Source organism: Triturus cristatus, chromosome 10 (assembly GCF_964204655.1).
Source record: "Triturus cristatus chromosome 10, aTriCri1.1, whole genome shotgun sequence".
Classification (NCBI taxonomy): Eukaryota; Metazoa; Chordata; class Amphibia; order Caudata; family Salamandridae; genus Triturus; species Triturus cristatus.
In genome coordinates this window covers 799,396,794-799,420,564 of record NC_140593.1, presented here as the reverse complement: position 1 = coordinate 799,420,564, position 23,771 = coordinate 799,396,794, and the positions used below count along the sequence as shown (strand labels likewise).

At 44.9% G+C, this 23,771-nt stretch overlaps 1 protein-coding gene across 2 annotated transcripts in view; it reads left to right on the top strand.

The window, feature by feature from the left end:
- Positions 1-23,771, top strand: part of JMJD8 (jumonji domain containing 8) — a 106,239-nt gene that overhangs the window by 35,261 nt on the left and 47,207 nt on the right. For both annotated transcript variants that reach the window (XR_014969516.1, XM_085628342.1), the window contains exons 4-5: positions 134-182; positions 11,405-11,501. Coding sequence is in view for 1 of the 2 variants with exons in the window: in XM_085628342.1 (XP_085484468.1) it covers positions 134-182; positions 11,405-11,501 (146 nt within the window). In the remaining variant the exon portion in view is untranslated. The remainder of the gene's footprint in view (positions 1-133; positions 183-11,404; positions 11,502-23,771) is intronic.

Genomic DNA, 23,771 nt, shown 5'->3' with positions numbered 1-23,771 from the left:
TAACACTTTGAAATACCAGATCATATCCTATGTGAATAATGAAAACGGTGGGAAGAGAGGTGATCATGCTGAGCAGACGTTTAACCTAGATTCCTAGAAAGGAACTTAGCCTCCTCTTATTCTTTTTATACAGGTATGCCTTTTCCCGACCTGTGATTCTTCAGGGAATAACAAACAATTTGGTAAGTGGTTTCCTACCTGTATTTGCACTGGATAATTTGATTTTGAATATATTTCTACTTTTTTCAGAATGCAGATTTATCTAGATTGTCTTATCCTCTAAAAATCTTGCTGTTTGTCACTTTATCCAGTTAGTGCATGGTGCTGCATAACAACCACTGGTGAGAGCTCCACACCTGATTGCTACATAGTCATCACCCTCACAGCCAACTGTCTGTGAACATCTGGCAATATAATCCTCTTCTCCCTATTCTAATATTCATACACAGTAGATCTCTTCTCTCATGTGGGGTCATGAGACACATTTATAATTAGATTGGTTTAAAAAAAATTAATCAATTAAAAAAAGAATAAATATCTAGAGGAGGCAAACGTTCATATCTATCTTCTTTAAAAATAACATAAAATACAGTTAGACAAAGTATTCATAACAAAGTATATTTTACTTGTGACACCTCCCTATCCATGAGTTTTAAACAAAAAACAATGCAGCACATGTTTCTATAAATGTGTGCATGAGTGAAATAAACCAACCCTGCCACTGCAGGAATTATGTAGTCTACCCTATTACTTCCTGCACCGCGGAAATTCAGGCAAAAGTCAGGTTTTTCTTCTTAATGAGCAACGGCCCCCTATCCCGTGACTAGTTTTGATATGTGGTGATGGGTTTTCTACCTTTCTGTCAAGATGGAAGCTCTTCTCAATTTCTGAAGAGTTGTATGTCCTTGCATCTGTGCTCCAAGCCACTTGTCTGTTTGCTGTGACATGTGTCCTTCATGTGGTGGGAAAATATCCATGAAGGACTACCACCACACAAAAGAGAGAGAGAGAGATGTGTATGTTTGTAGTCTGGCTTTTGGACTGTCACCATTAATGACTTCGACATCTGTTAGGAGAATAGAGTGAGGGCTTATTTCAAAGATAAGCAGAGGAAACTATGAAAGCATTCACAAGATGGACCTTCCTAGACATTTTGAATGAGGGGGGGGGGGGAAGGGGCAAATAAGCCACTTGCGTCTGACTTGCTTTACAGTCCCAACTAAAAGAAATTCTGCACTCCCAAGAAGAGACACTCGGTAAAACATGAAGAATGCACCTGGAAAGGTGACTCATCACTCATAAAATGAGGCACACCAAGAGACAGTTACAAAATAAAGCGAGGGGTTTTATTAATGCAACACTCTCTCACAGCAAGACTTTCCCAGATGTCAAATGAATCAGGTAAAACAACATGTGAATGTATATGTGTATGTGTATATAGATATATATATATATATGTATTGCCACAAGCCCGGTATGGCGAAGGCCGTCTTCTTAGGGCGGTCCGAACACGGGTTTACCGGTAGTCCCAAAATGTGCATGAATCTCTTCCGCTCGTTACAGAAAAACGTCCGGACACTCGTGCATGGTGAAATAAAGGCTTTTAATGGCTCCAAAAGCAACGCGTTTCATCTTTCGCCTTGGTCACGCTTTCAGCAAGTAGTTACAAAGCATTTAAAAAGTGCAAATAGTGAAAATTAAAAGAGGACTGTCAACAAAAGTGTTTTACAAGTATATGCATAGCGGCCATTTTGACACAGTAAAAAAACAATACTGTTGGCGGGATGAATAGATTTTCCAATATATTTCCTATCACATGGACACACTAGGCAATACACAACAAACCTCGAATACAGTTAAAACATTTATTGATCTCTCAGGCAATACACAACAAAGCTCGTATTACAGTTCAAAATTTTCTTGATCTCTCTTTTATCCTTCTCCCCGGGATTTCAATATCTCTCACTTTCTTACTATTCCTACATGCCTTGCATTATGTACAAGGGAAACATCCTGTTATTTCCATCTTGCTAGGGTTCTTCTCTGTAGAATAGCTGTGTACCAAAAGATCTTTCAATGAAACACCTCTCTTATATGTTATATCTAGTCGTTCCGGTAGCACTTTTCCTAAACTCATATCTGATTTCAGGGTGCCCCAGTGTTTCTGAATAAGCTTTCGAATTTGCCCAGAGTCTTCTGTAAAATTTAATATCATTCTAGTTACAGTTGGCGTCTCACTGGGCTTCTGTTTAGGGGCCAACAGATCTTCTCTACTATTCTGTTGAACTTCAACTGTGGCTTCTCTCAAGACATTCTGTGGATAGCACCTTTCACTGAATCTCATGCATGCATCCATTTATACATCTTGGAAATCATCTGATACAGAACAGTTGTGTTTCAACCTTAATAGCTCTACATAGGGGATGCTATTTATTAATCTCCGTGGATGCTGACTATGTGCATGCAATAGTGCATTACCGTCCGTAGGTTTCCTGTAGAGTTTGTTACATAATCTACCCTCCTTGACAAAAACCAAGAGATCTAAAAATTATACTTCTGTTTTTCTCAAATGGCTAGTAAACCTGAGATTAAATTCATTATTGTTTAAAATAGTGATGTATCTTTCAGCTTTCTAGAAAGTGCCTCGCCAGATAATAAAAATATCCTCAATATTTCTGGCCCATCAGGCTATCTTATCAATCCACTGTTCGTTTTGTTCCGCGCAGGCCACATGCTTCTCCCACCAGCCCACAAAAAGATTTGCGTAACTGGGTGCAAAGCACGTGCCCATCACGGTCCCCCGAGTTTGAAGTTAAAGCTGTCCTGCGAACAGAAAGATATTATTGTTCAAACAGAAAGAAATTAGCTGTAACAACATCATATTATGCTCTGGAAATTTAAGAGATCTACCTTGTAGAAAAGATTTTACAGCTTCCAGACCTTGTTGATGACCAATACACTTGTTTTATGATTTAGGCAGACACTCTATCCAGGACATTGCACGCCTTCGACCTCTACTTTTTTGGGCAAGACTGCGACGGACACCAGAACTTGCCAAGTATGCTGCAGGCTTAAGTGAACTCATATTAGTGGATACTGGGAAGAGGTTAAAATGGATCTCCTATGTAAAACAAACGCTGAGGTCCATTGGCCACGAAGACTGTTGGGAATCACAGATACCCCCTTCGAAACAGGACCTCAAGAAGGCCTACTGGAGTTAGGTAAACACAAGAGAGCTCAACAATGTGAAGATGGGGAAGCTGAGCGAAGCCTTCTTCGAACATAAATCTCTTAGCAAACTCGAACCCTATCTTGACTTTATTCAGACTCCTCTAGATAGATCACTGTACGTACGCTTCAGATTGGGGTCCCTTTCTCTTAACTGTGTTACTGCTGGATGGAAGGGATTCCCCCTTATTTCTGTTGGCTGCCCCAGTTGCACAGCACCTAAAGAGTCTATCCCCCACTTTTTATTTGCCTGTTTCCATTACAGAAGAGCAAGAGCCAAGTGGCTGAGACCGATTTGTAGAATGCTCGGTAGCCGTGACTACCGTATTGTGTTACGCATCCTGCAAACAGACACTTCGTCCCTTACCATTGTTTGTGGTATTGCTAAGTATCTGGGTGCTGCTTGGTTATTGCGGAAGAAAAATCTGGCACGTTAAATGCACTAAATCTCCTATGTGATCAGTTTTTTTTACCCATCACTTATCCACTATAATGAATTTTGGGTCCTCAAGCTTTTTGTACTTTGCACATATTGCTCTTATCCACTTTTACAGTCTTTTTAGATATATTTATGATGATTGATTCTTTTTATTGTCTAACTTGATCTTTTTATACTACTGTATATTGTGCTTTTATGATATTTTTATCGAATAAAGCTTTACCTACCTACCTACCTACCATTACACGTGTATAAACTAGTGATTGTCCAATTGTAATCAAGGTGAAATCATCCTCCCATTGTATGTTATGTGTGGTTCTCATGAAATCAGTTGTATCCTGTATGTATGAGCTTAAATCTTTCACCAGTGGGAGCAAAAATGAGTCCACATACATTGATATATGTTCCAAAAGACTTGCCTCTCAAGATACTATTGGGCCTCATGGGGGTTTTTCCCTATTTTTATGGATTTTTGGAATATAGTAGAAAGTTGGTAAAACTGGATGATCCACCTTGAGGAAATTATATTCTTCTTCCCCAGGAGCCCTTTGTCCCTCCAACTCTTAATAGTTACAAAGAAAGCTTCCACACTCGCATTATATTCTCTCCTTGTAATAGGCATATAACTTTCAGTGTCACTCAAAAGTCTTAAAGCTTCCTCATGATATGTAGATTTGTCAAATACCACCACATTACTGCCCCTATCCGAGTGTTTGATCTCCAATGAGACATCATTTTTGAACGATATAATGGCTTACAATTGTTGTTTAGTGAGATTGAATTTCTTCTTTGATTTCTTAGAATTGGTCTTCATTCTGAGTTGATCTAGTTCCCTAACTAGAGTTTCCTGAAAACAGTCAATTGAATCAAACGGCATTTTCAGTATATACCTACATTTTTCTTTATATGTACTCTTGCTGCCCTCTTGTTGTATTCCGCTTGATCCAACAATTGGAGGGTTTTATCTTCATCTTGTTCAATTCTTATTGGAGGTAATTCCTGTAATTCATGCAATGTTGTCAACATTTCTAAGTCATTACAGTTAGAATATCTGTGGATAAACCCCTAGCACTTTCTTCTTTGGTTTTATTTCTCGGCTGTTGCATAAACATTTGTCGCATTTTCATTTTCCTAATGTAACGATATATATTGATGCGTGTTTGAGTACAATTCCAACTACCAGTAGGGCAGAACGTTAATCCTTTCTGTAGCATCTCTGTTTCCGTGTTGGAAATATAAATACCAATGATCAGAGAAAATACCTCACAGGCTCCAATATGTTCATCTTGACCCTCTCAAGACTGGGGGTCCCAGATAACAGACCTAGAGTCAAGAGACTCCTCAAACTGAGAAATGCAGCACTGAGTAGATACGTCCACCTCTCAGGAGAGATTCTGTCTAAGAGCCAATAAACGCTAGTTTTGATAATATTCTCAATGCACGAGACGTTTTGAGAAGACACCCTCTACCTCAAGGAAACTCAGCAGAGCTGGTCTGGCTCCTGCAAGCATTCCACGACAAAGGATTGCTCATGCATTCTCCTTGCGCGTCCCACGCTACATGTATCAGCCCCTTATCTTAGTAAAGCTCAAGAATGTAAAAAACATTTCAAAAAGTACAGAAAAACACCCTCAAAGAGGAAAATAATCTTAAATGCAAATAATCTGAAAAACCATGAGTAACCTGGGGGCCTGTTTGTGTGTGCAGAACCCAGGCCCGACAGAATACATTTCAAGATGGAGTTAAGGCTAGTTAAAGTCAATAGTCAAAACTTAATTTCCCAATGTACAACATGGTGCACCATTTGTGCACCACGGCCTATAGACAGCAAGGCTGTTTTACTTTGTGCTGAGAGGAAAGTAAACAATCCTACTCTAAATAAAGCACAACAAACGATGTCTTACATTCAAGATGAAGTAAATTAAAACACATAGTCAATTAAAACACTGGTAGTCAAAGGTCATCACATAATCTCAATACATATGAGTGCATATAGCACTACAGCCTCTCAGTTCAAGAAGCTGAGAGTGCTTCATGGTTAAGCTTATGTAATTCTTTAGGTCAAGTTGAGATTTTGACACAAAATATGTAACTGATGGGATATAGCGAGGCTCGAAGCTAAGGACCATCTGAATAAATCGAATCTGTGTTTTGGTGATTTTTAAAAGATACCCAGAAACAGCACCAACACAGGTTGCAAATCAAATCTGCTATGTTTTCTACAAAGTTGGCAATTTTAAGAACCGTACCCTAATCATCAATGGGGAACATCAGAAGACTGACTCAGAAATTGCTATTTATTTCTACACCTACCTGACTGTTGATACCATCAACTGAATTCTGTGGTTTAAGTCACTGGATGCCTATGGCCTGGATTCTCCTTCCCTGGGAACTCTGATAGAATTGCAAACTGACAACTTTGCTTGTGGATCCTTTGGCCTGAATGGAGAACTCACCAAAACAATTCCTATTGCTAGAAGAGTTTAATAAGAAGGCTGTGTTTTTCCATTTCTTTTTAACCTTCTTATTATTGATTTGGTCTCGTTTTAAGTAACAACGTTTCTGGGTGTGCCTAAATCAAGAGGGGATAACGCTTTTTTAACTTTTACATGCCGATGATGTGGTTCTCATGTTATATAAAGAAAATTATCTCAACCAACTATATCATCAATAGGAAATATATTGTGCTGCTAAGAATCTAACTGTTAATATTGTAATTGTATTAAATGCTTGAATTTGGGAACTGGAAACTGTCTACAGTTGAATACAAGATTATTCATGTAAATGTGAAAAGGGTAGCTATCTTGGATTATTTGGATATATTTTTTTAATACCTGTACCTGTTGCTTCATTTTGCGAGGGCTAAGCATATCCTCTCCCAAAAATGTGTGATTATTTAATAGAAAGTTTGGAGGAAGCTCAGTGTCACGATTCACTCCCTGTGCTCTCGTGCTTACCACCAGTGGGCGAATTGTGGGACTTTCCAGTGTACTAATAAGCTTCCGGACACTCCTCTGCATGCATATACTGACTTCAAGCCATTTGAACCCCTTTTGGAAATTGTCATCCATTCCCAATCTATGCCGGGTTTTATGGAAGCTAGGCTGCTCATGCTTGAAACTCCATTACCTATAATCCCCTGCTCACTGCTTCATCTTCACCCCTGCAGGCCAAGGAAGCTGCCAGCCACAGATGGGCACATCTATGACTGGCAACCGCTAGACTGCTCACACCTGATGCAGGTGATAACTGTGAGGTCTTTTAAGTCCCAGCTCCCTTCAGTCCTGGGTTGGTGACTGTAGGTGTGCTCTGCGAGACAGACAACCGTTTCTTGAGCTTCTGCTAATCTTATTGTTCTTGAGCTATAGATATTTCTTGCTACAGTTTCTGACCTGTAGCTATTTCCTTGTTCCTGAATTAGCATTGCCTTCAGTGCTACCTTGATTCCTTAATTCCTGACCTGTAGCTATTTTACTTGTTCCTTGAACTAGCATTGCCTGCAATACCACCTTGTTTTCTTGATTTTTGAACCAGCACTATTCTAGTGTACCCGTGTAGCCTCACTCCTTCTGCATTTACCCTTTTCCAGCCCCTGCTTTTCTTTCCATTACCTTTGTTTTAGTTTCTAGTTGGCTGTCTTCCTAATCCTGCTGCCTTGCTTCAAGTTTTCTTGTATGTTTGTCACTTTCTTTCTGCCAAGTATGCCCTTTGTTTTCCCTTCTTTCCTGTTAAGCACTCCTCTTTGCTAGCTCCTTGTCCATCGTGGTTGTGTATTATAAATACACCCTTGCTATTACTGCCTTGATCTTTGATCGTCAGGATCCGTGGGCTCAGCAGACAACCTAGGTGGTGTTTCTTGTCCACTGTGAGTATTGTCTTTGAGTTACTTTAATAACATCACCATAGGTATCAGCTCCACAGACCCTGCCTTTGCATGTATATCCTATATGTGGGTATTTGCGGTCAGTATCTGTAACAGCAATTGTGGTGAGGTTCAGTCTTATCGTGTGGAGCCACTGAGTGCTCTACCCCACATTCCCTTCATTGTCAATGTTGTTATATATATGTCTTACACGTTCGTACTTGGTGTTGGTTAATCTGAATGCCACATTGCCTCTTGAATGCCTGTTCTTTATGAGTCTTAACTCTTATTCCCTTGTACAGAGCTTCCCCTGTGGATCCCCGTTTCTCCTCTGATTCTCTGTGTGATCTTGGGCAGCTCTGTACCCAATATTCTGCCTATTTTGTCTTCTCTGCCTCTATACATGCCGGTGTCCCGGACAGACTTCTGACACTCAGTCTCTGCTCTGCTCGAAGTACATAAAGTGAAGTTTGGAGCATTATCATACATGGGTCTGAACTAGGGTCACACTGAAACTAAATCTTTAATCCAAATTGAAAGTAACTTTGGACTTTAATTCTTAAACTTGTCTGGGTCGAACCCAATTCTGTTTTTAAGGTTAGAACCAAAGGTTTTGTCAATCATGGATCAATTGGCCAATTGGCCTGCCCGTTTCTGGATACCTTTATATCTTGACATCCACTGACAAATATATAGGACTGCACTTCAAGATATTCTACTTTAGACTAGGCATTTAAATCTTCTATGGGTCTCACACATCAAGAACAAGTGTGAACTTCTAGGTTTGTCAGAAATATGGTAGGACCCAAGCAAAATAAGGCATCAGCGTACAATACATATAATGAGGTCTATTGAATGGGCCCAAAAATATATATTCATTTGTCAATTACAGTGTTTTTCTATAGATTGTAAAATTAAGATTGAATACTTTGCCCTCGAAGGACCATCTCATTTTTCAAACAAATACCAGTGTGCATGCTTATGACGAATGCTCCATTGATGCTGCTGTATTGTGCTGTATACCTAAAATAGGCTACACAGTGCACTTCTGAAGTTTGCTACCTGTAGGATTATGGTTAATTATTACGTTAAATTAAAGTTTATTACCTATGAACAGGACCCCAGGAATTACGTGATTGTGCGGCTGCGGAGATTTTGGCATAATGATAGATTCGCTGCATTTGCCACACAATATATCATATGCTGCATACTCTGCAGCTTTTATTAAAAAAAATAGTTTCCACCTCAAACGGTTCAAAAGTTACTACAAATGTGACAGCAGTGTTGCCGTGCAATTAAAGACCCTTTGCAACGCTGGAACTGTCAACTTTCTGTTGCTTATTGCTATATTTGGATGTTAAACTGGTACTAATGAGGTGCAACAAATGCCCACAGAGTGTTATCAAGTTTAAAATGATGAAATAATTAAGTAATGCTATTGCAAAATGTGCCCCATGATGCCACATAATTTGCCTTTTCTTGCCACATAATTTACTCAACAAGGCCGCATCATTTGGCCCTCTCCTGCTGCATAATTCCAATGGCCCTGCCTATGCCTAGAATTTGTACAGGATATTAGGTTAAGTTATTACTGTAGAACTGTTTATTTATATCTGCACTTATGCACTGTCAGCATGTTTCCCAATGAAAATACCTATTCTTTCTTATAGAAATCATACTTTGATTGTGAGTCAAATGAAATTCCATTTTTTAGGATTTTCAATTCATGAATTTCTTTTTAAATAATTAACTTTATTTTGAGTAATAATTCAAACAGTATGCTTATAGAAACAAATGTGATCTGTGTGTTTACATATGTTTGTCATTTTCTTGAACAAACATTTTATTAGTGAATGACTGACTTCTACTGGTATGGTGTACTCCCACAAAAGTACATGAATAGGTATATAAAACATACTTCTATAACTGGTGAGGTCTTACCCAGTTTTCTTCTTGGCATTTGGCCAACTAGTCCACACTTGATCAGAAAATAGCGTGTATGTCAATAGGTCGCTTGACATATCATTGTGTTGACTGCAATGGAGGCAGTTATTTGTATTGGACATCATCTCGCATATCTCCTTGGCCAAAGTCTTGGTCGGGCTGTCCTTTAGCTTTTCCCTTGTGCAGACTTGAATACTTACACTTACACAGTGGTGTTGCGTGAAGTTAGTGAAACGCCACATTTGAAATTGGGCAAGCTGCACAACCAAAACTCTCCCAGCTGATACTCCTCCTCCGAAGGCTGTCCAATTCTTCTTCACCTCCCACCAGGATTAATTTTCCAGGAGTACCATCTCCGAAACACTCAACATGCACAGCATGATGTCAATGAGTACACTCTTTACCAGGTATTTCCTGCAGTTTCTTCCCACAATTATATCTTCATAATCCAGTACACACACTACTGTTGAGGTGCAATCTTCTCCTCATCGCCGGAATTTGATAATTCAATCAGCAGCCACTCCTCCATTAAGGTTGGAGGACCGGCGCCCCACTGCTCTTGTAGCAGTGGACACAGAAAAAATAAAATGATAATAAAATAATGTTATTATCATTTTATTTTTCTGCGCTGTCACTGAGTCGAGTCTTGGGGTAAGGGCCATCCTGACAGAGTCAGCAACATGAAGGAGGAATGGTGGGCACTGAATGCGCATGCTGATTTGACCGACCGTCTTAGGACGGCCAAACTGACATGCGCACTTAGCCTTTCTCCAACCTAAGCTTTGTTTCACAGCTGTGCTCCCAGTCCCTGTCTGAGCGCAAAACCAGGCCACTCAGACCAATCCTGGTGCTGCTGTCATGCTGGTAATAGAATTACCTGCATGAGAGCAGCATCTGGGTTGGCCATTGGGTGTCTGGACGCTTGTGCATTGGCTGCTGGGAGTCAACGGGAGCAGAAGACCTCTAAGGCGGCAGCCAGCAGGTAAGTAATATTTATTTTTCCTATTTTTCTCCTCCCCGCTGCCCTCCCCTCCCCCCAAGTTGGGCTTCTCAGTAGCTGCCACTAGTTTCAATAACTCCAGGCATCACCTCTGTGTAAGTATCAGTCCTCTTTATTGAAGGCACCTCACACAGCCAGAATCCAGCAGCAGCCTCTCCCAGTCCTTCAACTCACATTCTTTTGTCTACATTCCAAGTTCCATATTCCCTACTAACAGTCTAACCTCACAAAACAAACAACTGAAGCACAATCTCACATACCCCATCCAAGCTGGCACATGTCACCTCATTGGCATGATGTGACTACATTTACCCTATTTCAGGTAACTTACTAAACCATTTTACCAATCACAGTTCTTGCTATGTGCATGACCACATTCTCATGGGTTATGCAAGCATGTGCCTATTCTTCCCAGATTTGAAACTAAGATACAAGACTTGAACACTGAAGTGTATCTTCAGACAAACCTTCACAGGGAAGCTGAAGATCCGTTACCATGCCATGTTGCATAAAGGTTCTTTGCTTACGTAGAATGAACACAAGATATTGTTTTACATATTGTTAAATTATGAATTATAAAATTCTACATGTAAATGTCTTCTTAAGATCTAAACTGGATACAGAAGTCTGGGCTGTAAGCATCTACTCCATGCACACACATTAATTTTCCTACAGTATACTAATTTAGATTGTTGACAGATTCGCTGTGTGCAATATAAGGTTTCACAAAGAAGACCCGTTTCAACAAACTTAATGTGTCCTGAAACAGTTTTACGTACATAGTTAGGCACTTGCGCCCTAAATCCCTCACCCAGTTACTATGTCCCACGCCCAGTAACGGTCTGTTGTATATTTCCCACTTCTTCACAGTGTGCTCAAACTTTCTGGTCCTGTGTACCCATCACCTACTCACTGTGTACCTCTTTTGTAGGCGTTCCAGGCACTGTGCACGAAACAAATGCTCCTCAAAGAGTTCGGGGACCGTATGGTGCGTTTAAGTACGGCCAACACATATTCATATGAGAAAGGTAAGTTCATGACCACAATCCTTTGGGCTAAAAGGATGCCACATAATCTTACCATAAAGTTTAATTCCCCATATGGAAATATTTATAATTTATTGGACACTGAACACCCTGTGTGCCAGATCTCAAAAGACATAGCAAGAAAGAAATATTTTTTAGTGCATAACAGTATCTAAAAACCTATGTTCTTATTTAAATTGAAGAAATAAAATAATGCATAAAGATGGACAATACAGCCTTTTTTGTACAGTGTGTTTTAAGGTTTTTGCTTTATCCTTTACTGACAGTCACCAAATTACTACAAGATGGGTGCCATACACATACACATTTTGCCATGATGGTATCTGTAAATGTAATAGCCGAAATTTTGGGACCTGTAGTAGTGTTACAGCCTAGTGCATAAACTCTTCTTGTACCTACATTGTTATATTTTAACAATAATAATACTGAAAGTACAAGCTACTCCTTCAGGCCCAGGTACTCACTTAAAGACCACTAATATGGAGTACTGACATGATACCATTACAGACATGATGCATACTTCTATTACTCCGCTGAGCGTAGGATTACTACTTTGTATCCATCTTGAAATATAGTGTGTTAACAGTCATCGCACCTATCTTCGGCTTCAGTATTTGATTGTGTGCCATAGATACCATGTTTGCATTGTGCTATAGATACTGTGTTTGCATATTGTTTGGTGATCATTCAGTAGTTGACATATCCAAATTAACAATTATTACAGTATCAACTAATTTGCTGATGGAGCTTTGTCATCTGACTTGTTGTCAACTTTTAATGATAATGTCTCCCACACTGTTGTGGGTTTCCCTGGTAGGCAGTACAGCATTAGAATGAACAAATGGCACATTGCCTTTCAGTCCAAGGCTGACCTTCCTGTCGAGGAGGTCAGAGCAGTCGCAGTCCTTTTTAAGAGTTAACCTTTATTGATTTTACAATGGAAAACACTACACATCCCCAGTGTGAGCCCCTCCACTCCCAAGGCCTAAGACTGCTACACCTGACTCAGGGATACCATTTGATCACTGCCAAATGCTCTCTCTTCAGGTTCATTATTTTGCAACTCATTGTCCATCTTGAGTCCTGTGAAACTTGTACTGCTGTTTCCACATTACCCTATATCACATTATTTCTCTGTTAAGAGTCACCTATATCCATCTTTAGACTTTATTTCTCTGCCCCTGCTATAAACTTGTGTAACTCCTGTTCATTTGTCTGCACTATGTGGATTACAGCCTCTTTTTGACTCCAGATGGACTTTCATAGGTGCTGGATTCCTAATGAAATGTTATTTTTCCTGGTCAATTATTACATTTGGCAGAAAAGGATTTCTACTTTTGCATCATGTAACTGAAACTCTTTATTCTCATATTCCTTTGTTTGTCTCATTCATGTCCTGGCTCAGCTGACGTCAGAGAAACATAATATCTAACAACTATAGTAAAGAGGTTTTTTTTTTCACTTGCACTTTAGCCAGGATCCAGCCTCACTGCTCTCCAAATGCACATTATTTCTGGTCCATCGTTTTTTTCCAGTTGTCCCCCACCCCCTCCATTCTAGATGGCATAATTATCAGGAATCATAGATAGCCTAAAAATATCCTGAAAGTGCATCCGACCTCTGTGAGCCAACATGGCAAACATCAGTTAAAGCAGGAGAGGTTGCCTGACATTTCCAAACAAAAGATGAGCACAGTTATTCCGCATTTGTGCTGGCAATCAGTTAAAAGTAAAACATGCATGAAATGAAACATTTCCTAGCTTTCGTAAGTGGGATGGAGGCAAGACTTCAATTGGTTTATGACAAACCCTAGAGATTGCAGCAGAAGCACCGCCGAACGGAGCTGGAGCAAGAGGGTCTGAGGGCACTGATGAAGGAAGAGCATGTCGTCCAGATAGACAATCATCCTCATGCCCTGCGCCCTTAACGCTTCCACCACCGGATGCAACACCTTGGTAAAACACCAAGGGGCGCCCGACAGGCCAAAGGGAAGCGAAGTGAACTCGAAAATCTTGCCGTCCCACCTGAACTGCAGTAACCGACGATGAGGCGGGAAGATAGAGACCGTCAGGTAAGCATCCTTGATGTCCAAACAGACCATCCAGTAGTTGGGACGCAACAGATCGCGAAGGAGGTGAATCCCCTCCATTTTGAAATGCCGGTAGACGAGCCATTCGTTGAACTCCCGAAGGTTTATCACCTGGCGCTGTCCGCCATCTTGCTTCTGAACCAGAAAAATTTTGCTTAGGAAGCCCCGGGCTGGGGATGGGAGCGGCAAATCGCCCCTTTGCGCAAGAGCTCCTGGAGCTCGAAGCGTATCAATTCTCCGACACCTCAGGGACAAGAGCAAACAGCACACACACGGAGCAGAAGCTCCCAAGCAACAGCAATCTCAAAATAACATTGGAATATCCAAACAATAGGGACAGCAAGTGAAGGACCCAAAGTGGAGCAAAAGCTCCTATGACCTACAACGATAAAAAGTGCCCCCAAACCACCAGCCCAAACGTGACTGAAGGAAGTACACTTATCTGAGGGAGGCTGCTAGCAGCGAAGAAAGAGGACGTCCAGCACAGAGCAGGGGTTGTTATGATCCCGGGAGGCGCCTGATTGGACAATGGACTGTTGCATGGCATTGTTGTTTTCTCCATAGGCTTCATGGGAAATGAAGTCCTACTGTTGTTTCACTGTTGGTTTTCTAAGGCTGCAATGGAATAAATAGAAGAAAGAAAAGCTTAATCCTCGCCTCAGGGTCCTGACATAGAATGAACAATCACCTGGACTTTCTGGGTAGCCATAATAGGAATTTTTCACATGAGTGAAGCAATCTTGTTGGATTGTATAACCTATTTAAATTTTCACACTGCCTGGAGTGAAACCACACAATGTTTTGGGCACCAAGTACTTTAAACCTAATTGCCCTATTGATGTATGTATATATAAACATCATAAAAAGACGTACTAAGTACAATTTATGACTTAATTATCTAAGTCATTGGCATTAGGCACAGATGTCAAAGTAAGTGTCTCCTAATGTTTTACACGTTCTATAACTGTAATTGAGGGTTTTAACACAAGTACCAAAGGTGAAAAAGGGACCATCTCAAGGGAAACAAAATAAAGACATATTGCCCCACTGAAACTAGGATAGCTTCTTAGAAACCGAGCAAGAACTACATAATACAGTTATGGGACTCAGAGGAAAGATGGATTCTAAGAAACAGCAGAGAGACCTAGAGTAACAGTACTAACATCTGGCTCCAGGAAAGCAGGATTATATTCCAAGAAACAGGATATTGAACAAGGGTAACTTAATATAGAAAAGTCAAGCATACCAAACTTAACCAACTGAGAAAGGAAAGCAGACATATGAAACTCAAAGAGGCAGATATACAAGTGGGGCAATGATTGGAGTATTCAGAAAGATTAAGGACTTCTGGCTTCCAGAAAAAAGGCATCTGCACACAAGTACTGGAGCAAAGGATAGTGCACTAGAAATCTTACAGAACTGCAAAGGGCAGATTTGATACTCCAATTTGTGGACTTCCCGGGGTGATGCAGGATCAATCTCCAAATCTGAGCAAAAATGCACCTACTGGCGATTTATAGATATCCAGGTTTTGTCCTCTTCAAGGGAAGGATCGCTTACTGACACTTTTCTAGAATTTAAAGTTGATTATTGTATGAAAGCATATTTGGAATAGATCGAATCCCCACTGGCAAAGACCCTATATATTACATTCTGTCTAGGGATTTTTCCAATACGTGTCTTTACTGCCACAAGGAACCATCACCCCAGTGTTGGGGATAGCTCCTGTTTTTTTGCCCCTTGATTGAGACGAGACGGTTAAAGGTGTTATTTTCTTTTGCCCAGGTTATCAAGTAGTTAGCAAAGAAGTGGATTTTGTCTGTCTGCCGCAACCTGGGGATAAGAAATTATAGGACTGCATCTAGAATTTTAAGTAGTACCACCAGCCAATGTATTGTGTTCTCTGAATCTCAATTTTGATGCAAATGTGGAGGAATAGACAGAAAAATTCACTAAGTTAGTGGGTGTAGGTTTTATGCTGACCAGTTCCTGTTCTTTTTATGAGTAATGTGTTTTTAAGGTTAAAGTGATTTTAATTTGTATCTCGCATTTTATGTATATGTGGTTGTTAGATAGTATGGAATGATGTATGTAAGGCGCCTTGTCAATGTTTGTCTGGACTAATCTATGAGTTGAAAATCTCTGAAGACTGGTTAATTCTTCTATTTTGATTGTATTATGCCTATTTATTCCTTTATGGCCTTGTTCCGAAATAAACATTTATTAAGTTAGTAAGAAAAAACAGGTAAACCAAATATAACCAAATGGGAAAGAAAGGCAGACATAGGAAACTCAGAGAGGCAGACATACAACTGAGGCAATGATTAAAGTATTCAGAAAGATCTAAGACGGGAGGAGCCTAGCGCGCAACCAAGATGGCCGCGTAGGTGCGAGGCTCCCGAGGACCTCCGCGACCTCCTGCATAAATCCTGACAGAATCCTGTCCCATATGAGGGGACTGTATTTGCGAGCCCGAGCAGAGGTGACGCCCGTTTTCCGTTTTTAAATCGGACCTCGGACACCGGCAGGAGCATCGATTGAGGTTTGCGGCCTTCTCCACACCGGCCCCCCGTACTGGAGTGGTGGGGCGATCCGGACACAAAGTGAACAACAGCGGCGGGCAAGGCTGGGTGACTCGCGTACCCCGCACTTTCACTTTCGCTTTTGCGCCCTCCTTGCTGCCAGGCGAGGTTGGGTTGCGGGGCGGTGTGCGGTGGTGTGGTCTCGCTGGGGTGCCCTGCCGGTCCGCCAGCTGCGGTCCGCCCTGCGGAGCGGTGGTCGCTCCCCCCTGGACCCCTTGAACTGGACTGTCGGCCCCCCCTTTCTTGAGGAGATTGACTCGTCTTGGGGATTGAAACCATGTCCACAAAACAAGATGGCGATCGGGCTAAGATAAAATCGACCCGCCGTGGCGCGGCCCAGCAATCCAACAGTATGGACCGCTACACCCTCCAGAAGGGATCCCCAGAGGCGCCGCGTAGGTCCCCTACGGGCCCGACTGATGCTTCCGCTCTGCCCACGGACCTGACCCTCCGAGACGTCATGGGTGCCATCGCCGAGATGAAAGCCTCGGTGGACCAGCGCTTCGACACTCTGGCGCAGAAGATTGACTCGGTCCTCGTGGACGTGGGCCTCGTGAGGGCTGATTTGTCTAAAACCAACGACCGGGTCGACTCTTTGGCCCACTCTACCACGGGCCTCACAACGGACGTGGCGGCCCTCCAACAGGAGGTGCGCAGGCTTGGCCAGGCGAGCGCCCTGATGAATCGTCGGCTGGAGGATTCCGAGGGTCGGGCCCGGAGGAACAACGTCCGCATTATCGGGGTGCCGGAGGGACGCGAGGCGGAGGCGGCGGATCTATTTGTTGAGGACCTGGTTCTCACCCATCTCCAGCCTCGGGGGCTGAGTAAATTCTTTGCGGTGGAGCGTGCCCACAGGGTCCCCGGGGGTAGGCCTAAGGTTGGAGCCCCTCCGAGGCCTCTCATCGCCCGGATCTTCAATTTTCGGGACAGAGACGCTATCCTACAGACTTCCAGGCTACAAGGGCCGGTCAAACTTGACAATATGGACATCAATTTCTATCCTGACTTCACTCCGGCAGTCCAAAAGCAGAGACTGAGCTTTCTCGGTGTTAAACGTCGCCTAAGGGACCTGAATCTCAAATATGCGATGCTTTTTCCAGCTAAGCTGAGAGTGGAGGTGGATGGCCACACGCACTTTTTTGATCGACCCGAGGTGGCCGGGGACTGGCTAGACACTTTGCCCGGAGATCGGGGCCGGGGGGGTGGGGGGGGTGCGGTTGGTGGGGAGGGCCCGCCGGATCAGGACTGAGGGACTAATGGTAGGCCTTGCTCTGGACTGCGTTGTTGTCACTATTGACTGTTAGGGTAAGTTCCCCTCCTGTGGAGGTCGTGTGGGGTCTCTTGGGGGATCTCCCTCCTCCTCTGGGGGACTAGTTAGTTTTCTTATCTATGGGGCGACAGGCACACTGCACTTTGGGGGGGCTGTTTGGGCTCATGCAGGGGTGCAGGGTGGGGGGAGTTCTGTTGGGTTGGGTGGGTTGGGGTGGGGTGTGGTTCGTTTCTACCGCAAGGCAAACCCGTTATTGTATTGTTGTTTTTGAGATGCTCTGGGGGGGACAAATGATGGCATCGTTATGTGATGGGGGGTAGGGATTTGACTTTGTTGTCCTGGAATGTTAACGGACTGGGTGATAGGATCAAGCGGGGTGTGGTCCTGCAGTATTTGAAACGGATGTCGCCTGATGTGGTCTTTCTGCAGGAGACACACCTTATTGGTAACTCCTTTTGTGCCATGAATCGCCGTGGCTTTCGCTTGGTGGCCCACTCGGGCTTCACATCAGGCTCGCGGGGGGTGGGCATCATGATTAAGACCTCGCTCCCGCTAGAAATAGACGAGGTACGCCATGATGAGAGGGGACGCTACACTGTCTTGGTGGGGAGGATGGAGGGCAAGGTAGTTGTCTTTGTCTCTGTGTACGTCCCACCGGGGCTACAGTCCACCACCTTTGCAGATCTGGGACGCCTCCTCCTTGACCTCCCGGGGGGGCTTCTGGTGGTTGGGGGGGATTTCAATGCGGTGGCTTCTGGGACTATGGATCGTCATCTCCCTAGGGACCTCCCCCGGGCACAGGCGTGGTTAGCGGGCCTTTTGGACACACTGGGATTGGTGGACTGCTGGCGTTTAAAGCATCCCACCCAGCTGCAGTACACCTTCCATTCGGGTGCCCATGGTAGCCTCTCGCGGCTTGATTATGTCCTTGTCCCTGCGGCCTATGCTGGGAGGGTGGGAGAGGTGCGCCATCTGGCGCGGGGTATTTCAGATCATTCCCCGCTCCTGTTGCACTTGGGTGTCTTCCCGAGGGGAGAGGGCAGGGTAGCCCCAATCAATGCTTGGTACCTGCGTGACCCCACTATTCGTGCTGACCTGATTAAATCATTGCAACGGTATTTTGAGGAGAATGTGGGGTCCGTTCCGTCGGCTATCTCCCTGTGGGAAGCCTTTAAAACAGTTCTCAGAGGGGAGGCCCTCTCCTTTATCTCCCATGCCCGCAGACGCGCACAGGAGGAGGTGACCCGGGTGGAGGCCGAAATTACTGAATTGGAGGGTGGTCTGGGGAGTGGGGTGACTGACGCGGCGCTGCATGTTCTACACCTTAAACAGGCGGCCTATAGGGCCCTCGTCACGGAGGCGGTCAGGGGCCTTAGCAGAGAGCAACAGGGGCGACTGTATGATGTGGGTGATAAGGCTGGCAAACTGATTGCGTGGTTGGATAAGAAGGAGAGATCTAGTCGTGTGGTCCCGCTGATTGAGAGGATGGATGGTGTACGAATTACTGAGCCGGAAGGCATTGTTTCTTGCTTCGCGGATTATTTCCGCGAGGTATATTCTCCGGTCTCTCCCTGCTCGGAGGAAGACTCCCATGCCCTGCTGCGGGACATCGCGCTGCCCTCGCTTTCAGTGGAGGACAGGGATTCGTTGGATGCCGCTCCCACCTCGGATGAAATCGCCCTCGCCATACGCTCGGTCGCCTCGGGCAAGGCCATGGGCCCGAATGGCCTTCCTATCGAATTGTATAAGCTGCGACCGGATGTACTGGCACCTCACCTCCGTGCGATGTTCCTTGCGGCCCACTCGCGGGGCTCCCTCCCGCCGGACCAGCGTCTAGCTACCATCGTGGTTATCCACAAGGAGGGGAGACCGCGAGACCGGGTTACATCCTATCGGCCGATCTCGCTCTTGAATGCGGAGCCTAAAATCCTCGCCAAGGTGCTTGCCAACCGGCTGGTCGGCGTGGTGGGCGATCTGGTCCACCAAGACCAGTCCGGCTTCATTCCCCATCGCAACACGGCCCTTAACCTGCGGCGCTTGCACGGGGTGCTCGCGCGTGTTCCGTTCGTGCGGGAGCCGGCCATCTTGGCGTCCTTGGACGCCACCATGGCGTTTGACACGCTCGAGTGGCCGTACATCTGGGCGATGTTGGCGAAATTTGGATTTGGCCCGGGATTCATCAGCTGGGTCAAATTGTTGTACTCTGACCCATTGGCGCAGGTGGTTGTGAATGGTCGAATCTCGGCCCCATTTGTGCTGGGACGGGGCACGCGACAGGGTTGCCCCCTGTCGCCGCTCCTGTTTGCACTGGCCTTGGAACCCCTAGCGGAGTGGCTGCGGTGGCACCCTTCTATTCGTGGTCTCCGTTGGACCCCTGAGTATGAGGACCGCGTGTCCCTCTACGCCGACGACATCCTGTTGTACTTAGCCTCCCCGCTTAAATCACTGATTGTCCTGGTCGATGTCCTGCGCTCCTTCGGCCGTAACTCAGGTCTTGTCATCAACTGGGCCAAATCCTGTATCTATGTGCTTTCCGGGGAGGCTCCTGTTCTCCCGCGGGGCTGCTCGATCCAGATTGCCTCGCAGGGGTTTCGTTACCTGGGCGTCTATATTACGCTGGACCCTGTGGCCCGCTACGAGCGGAATTTGCTTCCCCCCCTCCAGCGCTTGAAGGAGGACGTCGCGCGCTGGCGGCGCTTGCCGCTTTCGCCGCTCGGCCGGGCGGCATTGTTCAAGATGATGTCATTGCCACGCTTTTTGTACGCTCTCCAGAACTCGATGGACCTGGTCCCGGCGCGTTACTTCCGTGAGGTGGAGAGTTTGCAGCGCCGCCTGTTCTGGGACGGGAGGCCGCGTATAGCCCTGGCAAAGTTGACGCTCCCGTGGTATGACGGAGGGATTGCCCTCCCGGATATTAAGCGGTATTACTGGGCCTCCCAATTAGCTGCAATTAATCACGGCCTTTACGGGCCCGCCTTAAACCCGGCATTTGAAATGGACAAGATGCTCCTGCCCGGTGGCGATTATAATCGAGCGCTCTACACTAGCGTGCCCGATTCCCGCCTGACGGGACCCACGCGTGTCATGGTGCGAGTATGGCACGCGGCCAATGCGGCTATGGGATGGAAGGACTGCTTGACCCGGGCTTCACCGTTGTATGCGTCTGAGAGGTTGGGCTCCCTATGGACCTCGAAGGGCTTCGATAGGTGGGACACGATCGGCATTAGTACAGTGGGGGACCTCTGGACGAGGGGAGGATTCAAAACATTCGAGACACTGCAGGCGGAGTTTCAGCTGCAGGGCAGTGAATACTTTCGATACCTGCAGGTCCGTCACGCTCTGGGTTCAGTCTTCCCAGACGTGGCCGCCATCCCGGAGTCCTCCCCATTGGAGGATAGAGTGCTAGATGGCCACGTTCCGGACAGCACGATCTCCCTCATCTACAAGAAGTTGATTAATGACCGCTCGGGCTTACTGACTGGGCTCCGCGAGGCTTGGGTTGCCGATGGGTTGGAGCTGGACGACGAGGACTGGATTTCCGCGGTGGCCTCCCCGAAGGAGGTGGCCATCCCGGCTCGCCTTCGCTTCGTTCAGCTTAAGATACTTCACCGGGTGTACATGACGGGGCCAGGGCTTCTGCGTATGGGCTATGCCGAGGATGGACTGTGTAGGCGTGGGTGCGGTGCATTGGCGACTTTTTTACATATTCTGTGGGAATGTCCGAGGGTGGAGCGATTCTGGCGTGGTGTGCATGAGGTCCTGCGAGCGGTTACGCATGTCGTGCTGGTGCCTGAAGCAAGGAGATGCCTGCTGAATGTGTGGGAACCAACCGACTACTCGGTTCCGCAGACGCGATGGGTGACGCTGGGTTATATGATTGCTAAACGTGACATCGCTCAACTGTGGGGATCCCAGAGGCCCCCGGCAGTGTCGGCCTGGAAAGAACACATGGATTGGTGCATGTTCCGAGAGAAGGTGGTGTATGTGGCGAGGGGTAAGCCTGGGGCGTGGCTGAAGGTGTGGGGCCCCTGGAACGCCTACCGCGGGGGTATTTGCGAGCCGCCATTGTTGCCTCCCGCTTCACCAACTCCGTCCCCCTAGATGACCCCCTCCCTCAATCCCGGGCACAGTGTTTTCCCAGTCCCGGACCTATTTCCCTTCCCCTCCTTCGATTTTAGTGTATGGTTGGGGTCCCCCCATTTGAGGAGCATATGTTGTCACTCTCGCTCTCGGGTTGCCTTGCGGGTGTGGTTTTATGTTGTTGTGTTGTATAAAACGAAACCGTATTGTGGGCTCAGAGTCATGTGGCCCACGTTGTTGATACCTCCTGCTTTAGCGTCTCTGTAACGCCAAGTGCCTTATTGTATATATGTCATTTATTGCTGTCACTTTAGCGGCCGGCCGGAAGGTTGTAGGCCCATACCTGTATATATTTGAGATTGTAATAAACGGTTTCAAAAAAAAAAAAAAAAAAAAGAAAGATCTAAGACTTCTGGATTCCAGAAAAAAAGGCATCTGCTTACAAGTACTGGGGCAATGGGTAGTGAACTAGGAATCTTACAGAATTTTAATGGCAGAATTGGCAATAGCCCTAAAATAGGAGTTTGAGACAGAAGCACAAATTCCATCAGAACAGGTTTCAGAAACCTACATCGCTCTAGCACCAGAGTAGGATTCAAAAGAGCCATAGCAATAGAATAGGAACAAAGAGTCAGAAAGATGCAAAACACAGAGGAACAAGGAATCTGCCTTAAAGCTAAGCAGAAACCAAGGCAGGGTTGAGGTGGAAAGACAGTGGCTAGAACAAGGCGTTCCCAGTGATTATAGAAGGCACAGCTCACAGGGGTGGCATAGGCACAGCAGAGACAGGTCTGAGCAGTTTGCCTGGTAGTGGGAATCCTAGCTCCACATGAAGGCTGTATTAGGTAAGGGAAACGCTACATAAGGTCTTAGAAGGTAAAGAGGAAACCATGAAAGAAGTGAAGATTGGAGTAGGGACAGAGAAAAGGCACACGTGTCTGTATATGCTTCAGTGAATCTGTAGGAATGAGAAAGCAGTTATGAACCTCAGGGATGTGATGTTGGCAAGGTTTCTGCAAGGATAGGACTACATGGGCTAAAATGTATCTGCATGGAGCGTGAAATCCAGAACTGCAGTGAAAAGTTGAGGAAGGACTGTATGCATCACAGAGGGATCTGTATTAACAAGACAGAAAGTAAGAACCTGCTGTGTTCTTGTAAGTACTACCTGGTGGCCGGATGGCAGTATCCTGCTATTCATTGGAGGCCAGTGCAGTCTTAGCAGGCATTATGAGCATCCTCATAGGAATATTATTTGCCGCTGGTAATTCTGAACTCTTCAAGGTCTGCAGCTTCCGAATAGTTATTTTGGTGGTGGACATTAAAAAGGACCACCAACAATCAATGTTTTATTTGTGATGGCCCCGGCAATTGTTGCTCCATCTTGTTTAGATAAAAGAATGTATGCGTCAGTGGTGGGTTCTTACAACTCCGCAACCTGGTAAAGCTCAAAAGAACTTATCAATTGAATCTCATTAAATGCTCTTGTAGAAGTTACCATCACTATGAAAACAACTTTCTTAGAAAAGGGTTGAGCAGTGGATTGTGTGGGTCCACGGGGATCTCCCATTAGCTTAGATATTTCAGTGCTGAGCTCCTGAGGACAGTAGTGTTTCTCATTTAAAACATTTTATTTAGCCTTCCAAAAAATAGTCAATATAAAGGCAATTTTTTTTTTTTAAACTGAAGTTGGAGTATGCCAGATATTAGAGGCAAACTCTGGTCCTCTCATAGCACCATACACTTTATTTATGGTAAAGTTCTACAAGTCCTCTTGCCTCTTTTGCCTACTGCACAAAACAGTAGCGGCTTTGATATTTTTCTCCCTTACCTTCTTGTACCACAAACCCTTTTCTACCAGTCTAAAGTGTCACTGTTTAGTGAAGCCACAGAGGAGCCCTCTGCTGCAGAGGCAAGGCATATTCTATCCAATTACAGAAACTGTTGAAATCATATATGTGATTCATTATTGCAAAGGCTTTATTGTTAAGGTTAGTGTGTTAAGGAAATAAAAGTGAGCTCCAGGTCCAACTTGCATTACTCACACAGTGGTTCCAGAGTAAAAATGTCCAACATATGTGTAGAAGGATCCAATTTGTGGTGATTGCTGCCTGAACACGCCTTCATTATGTACAAACACATGCAATCACCTGCCACTTAATTCAAGTCCTAAAGTAAAGTACGTTTGCCTCTGTCTAGTAAGGTCGCCAGTGCTGCCTTTGTCATCAATA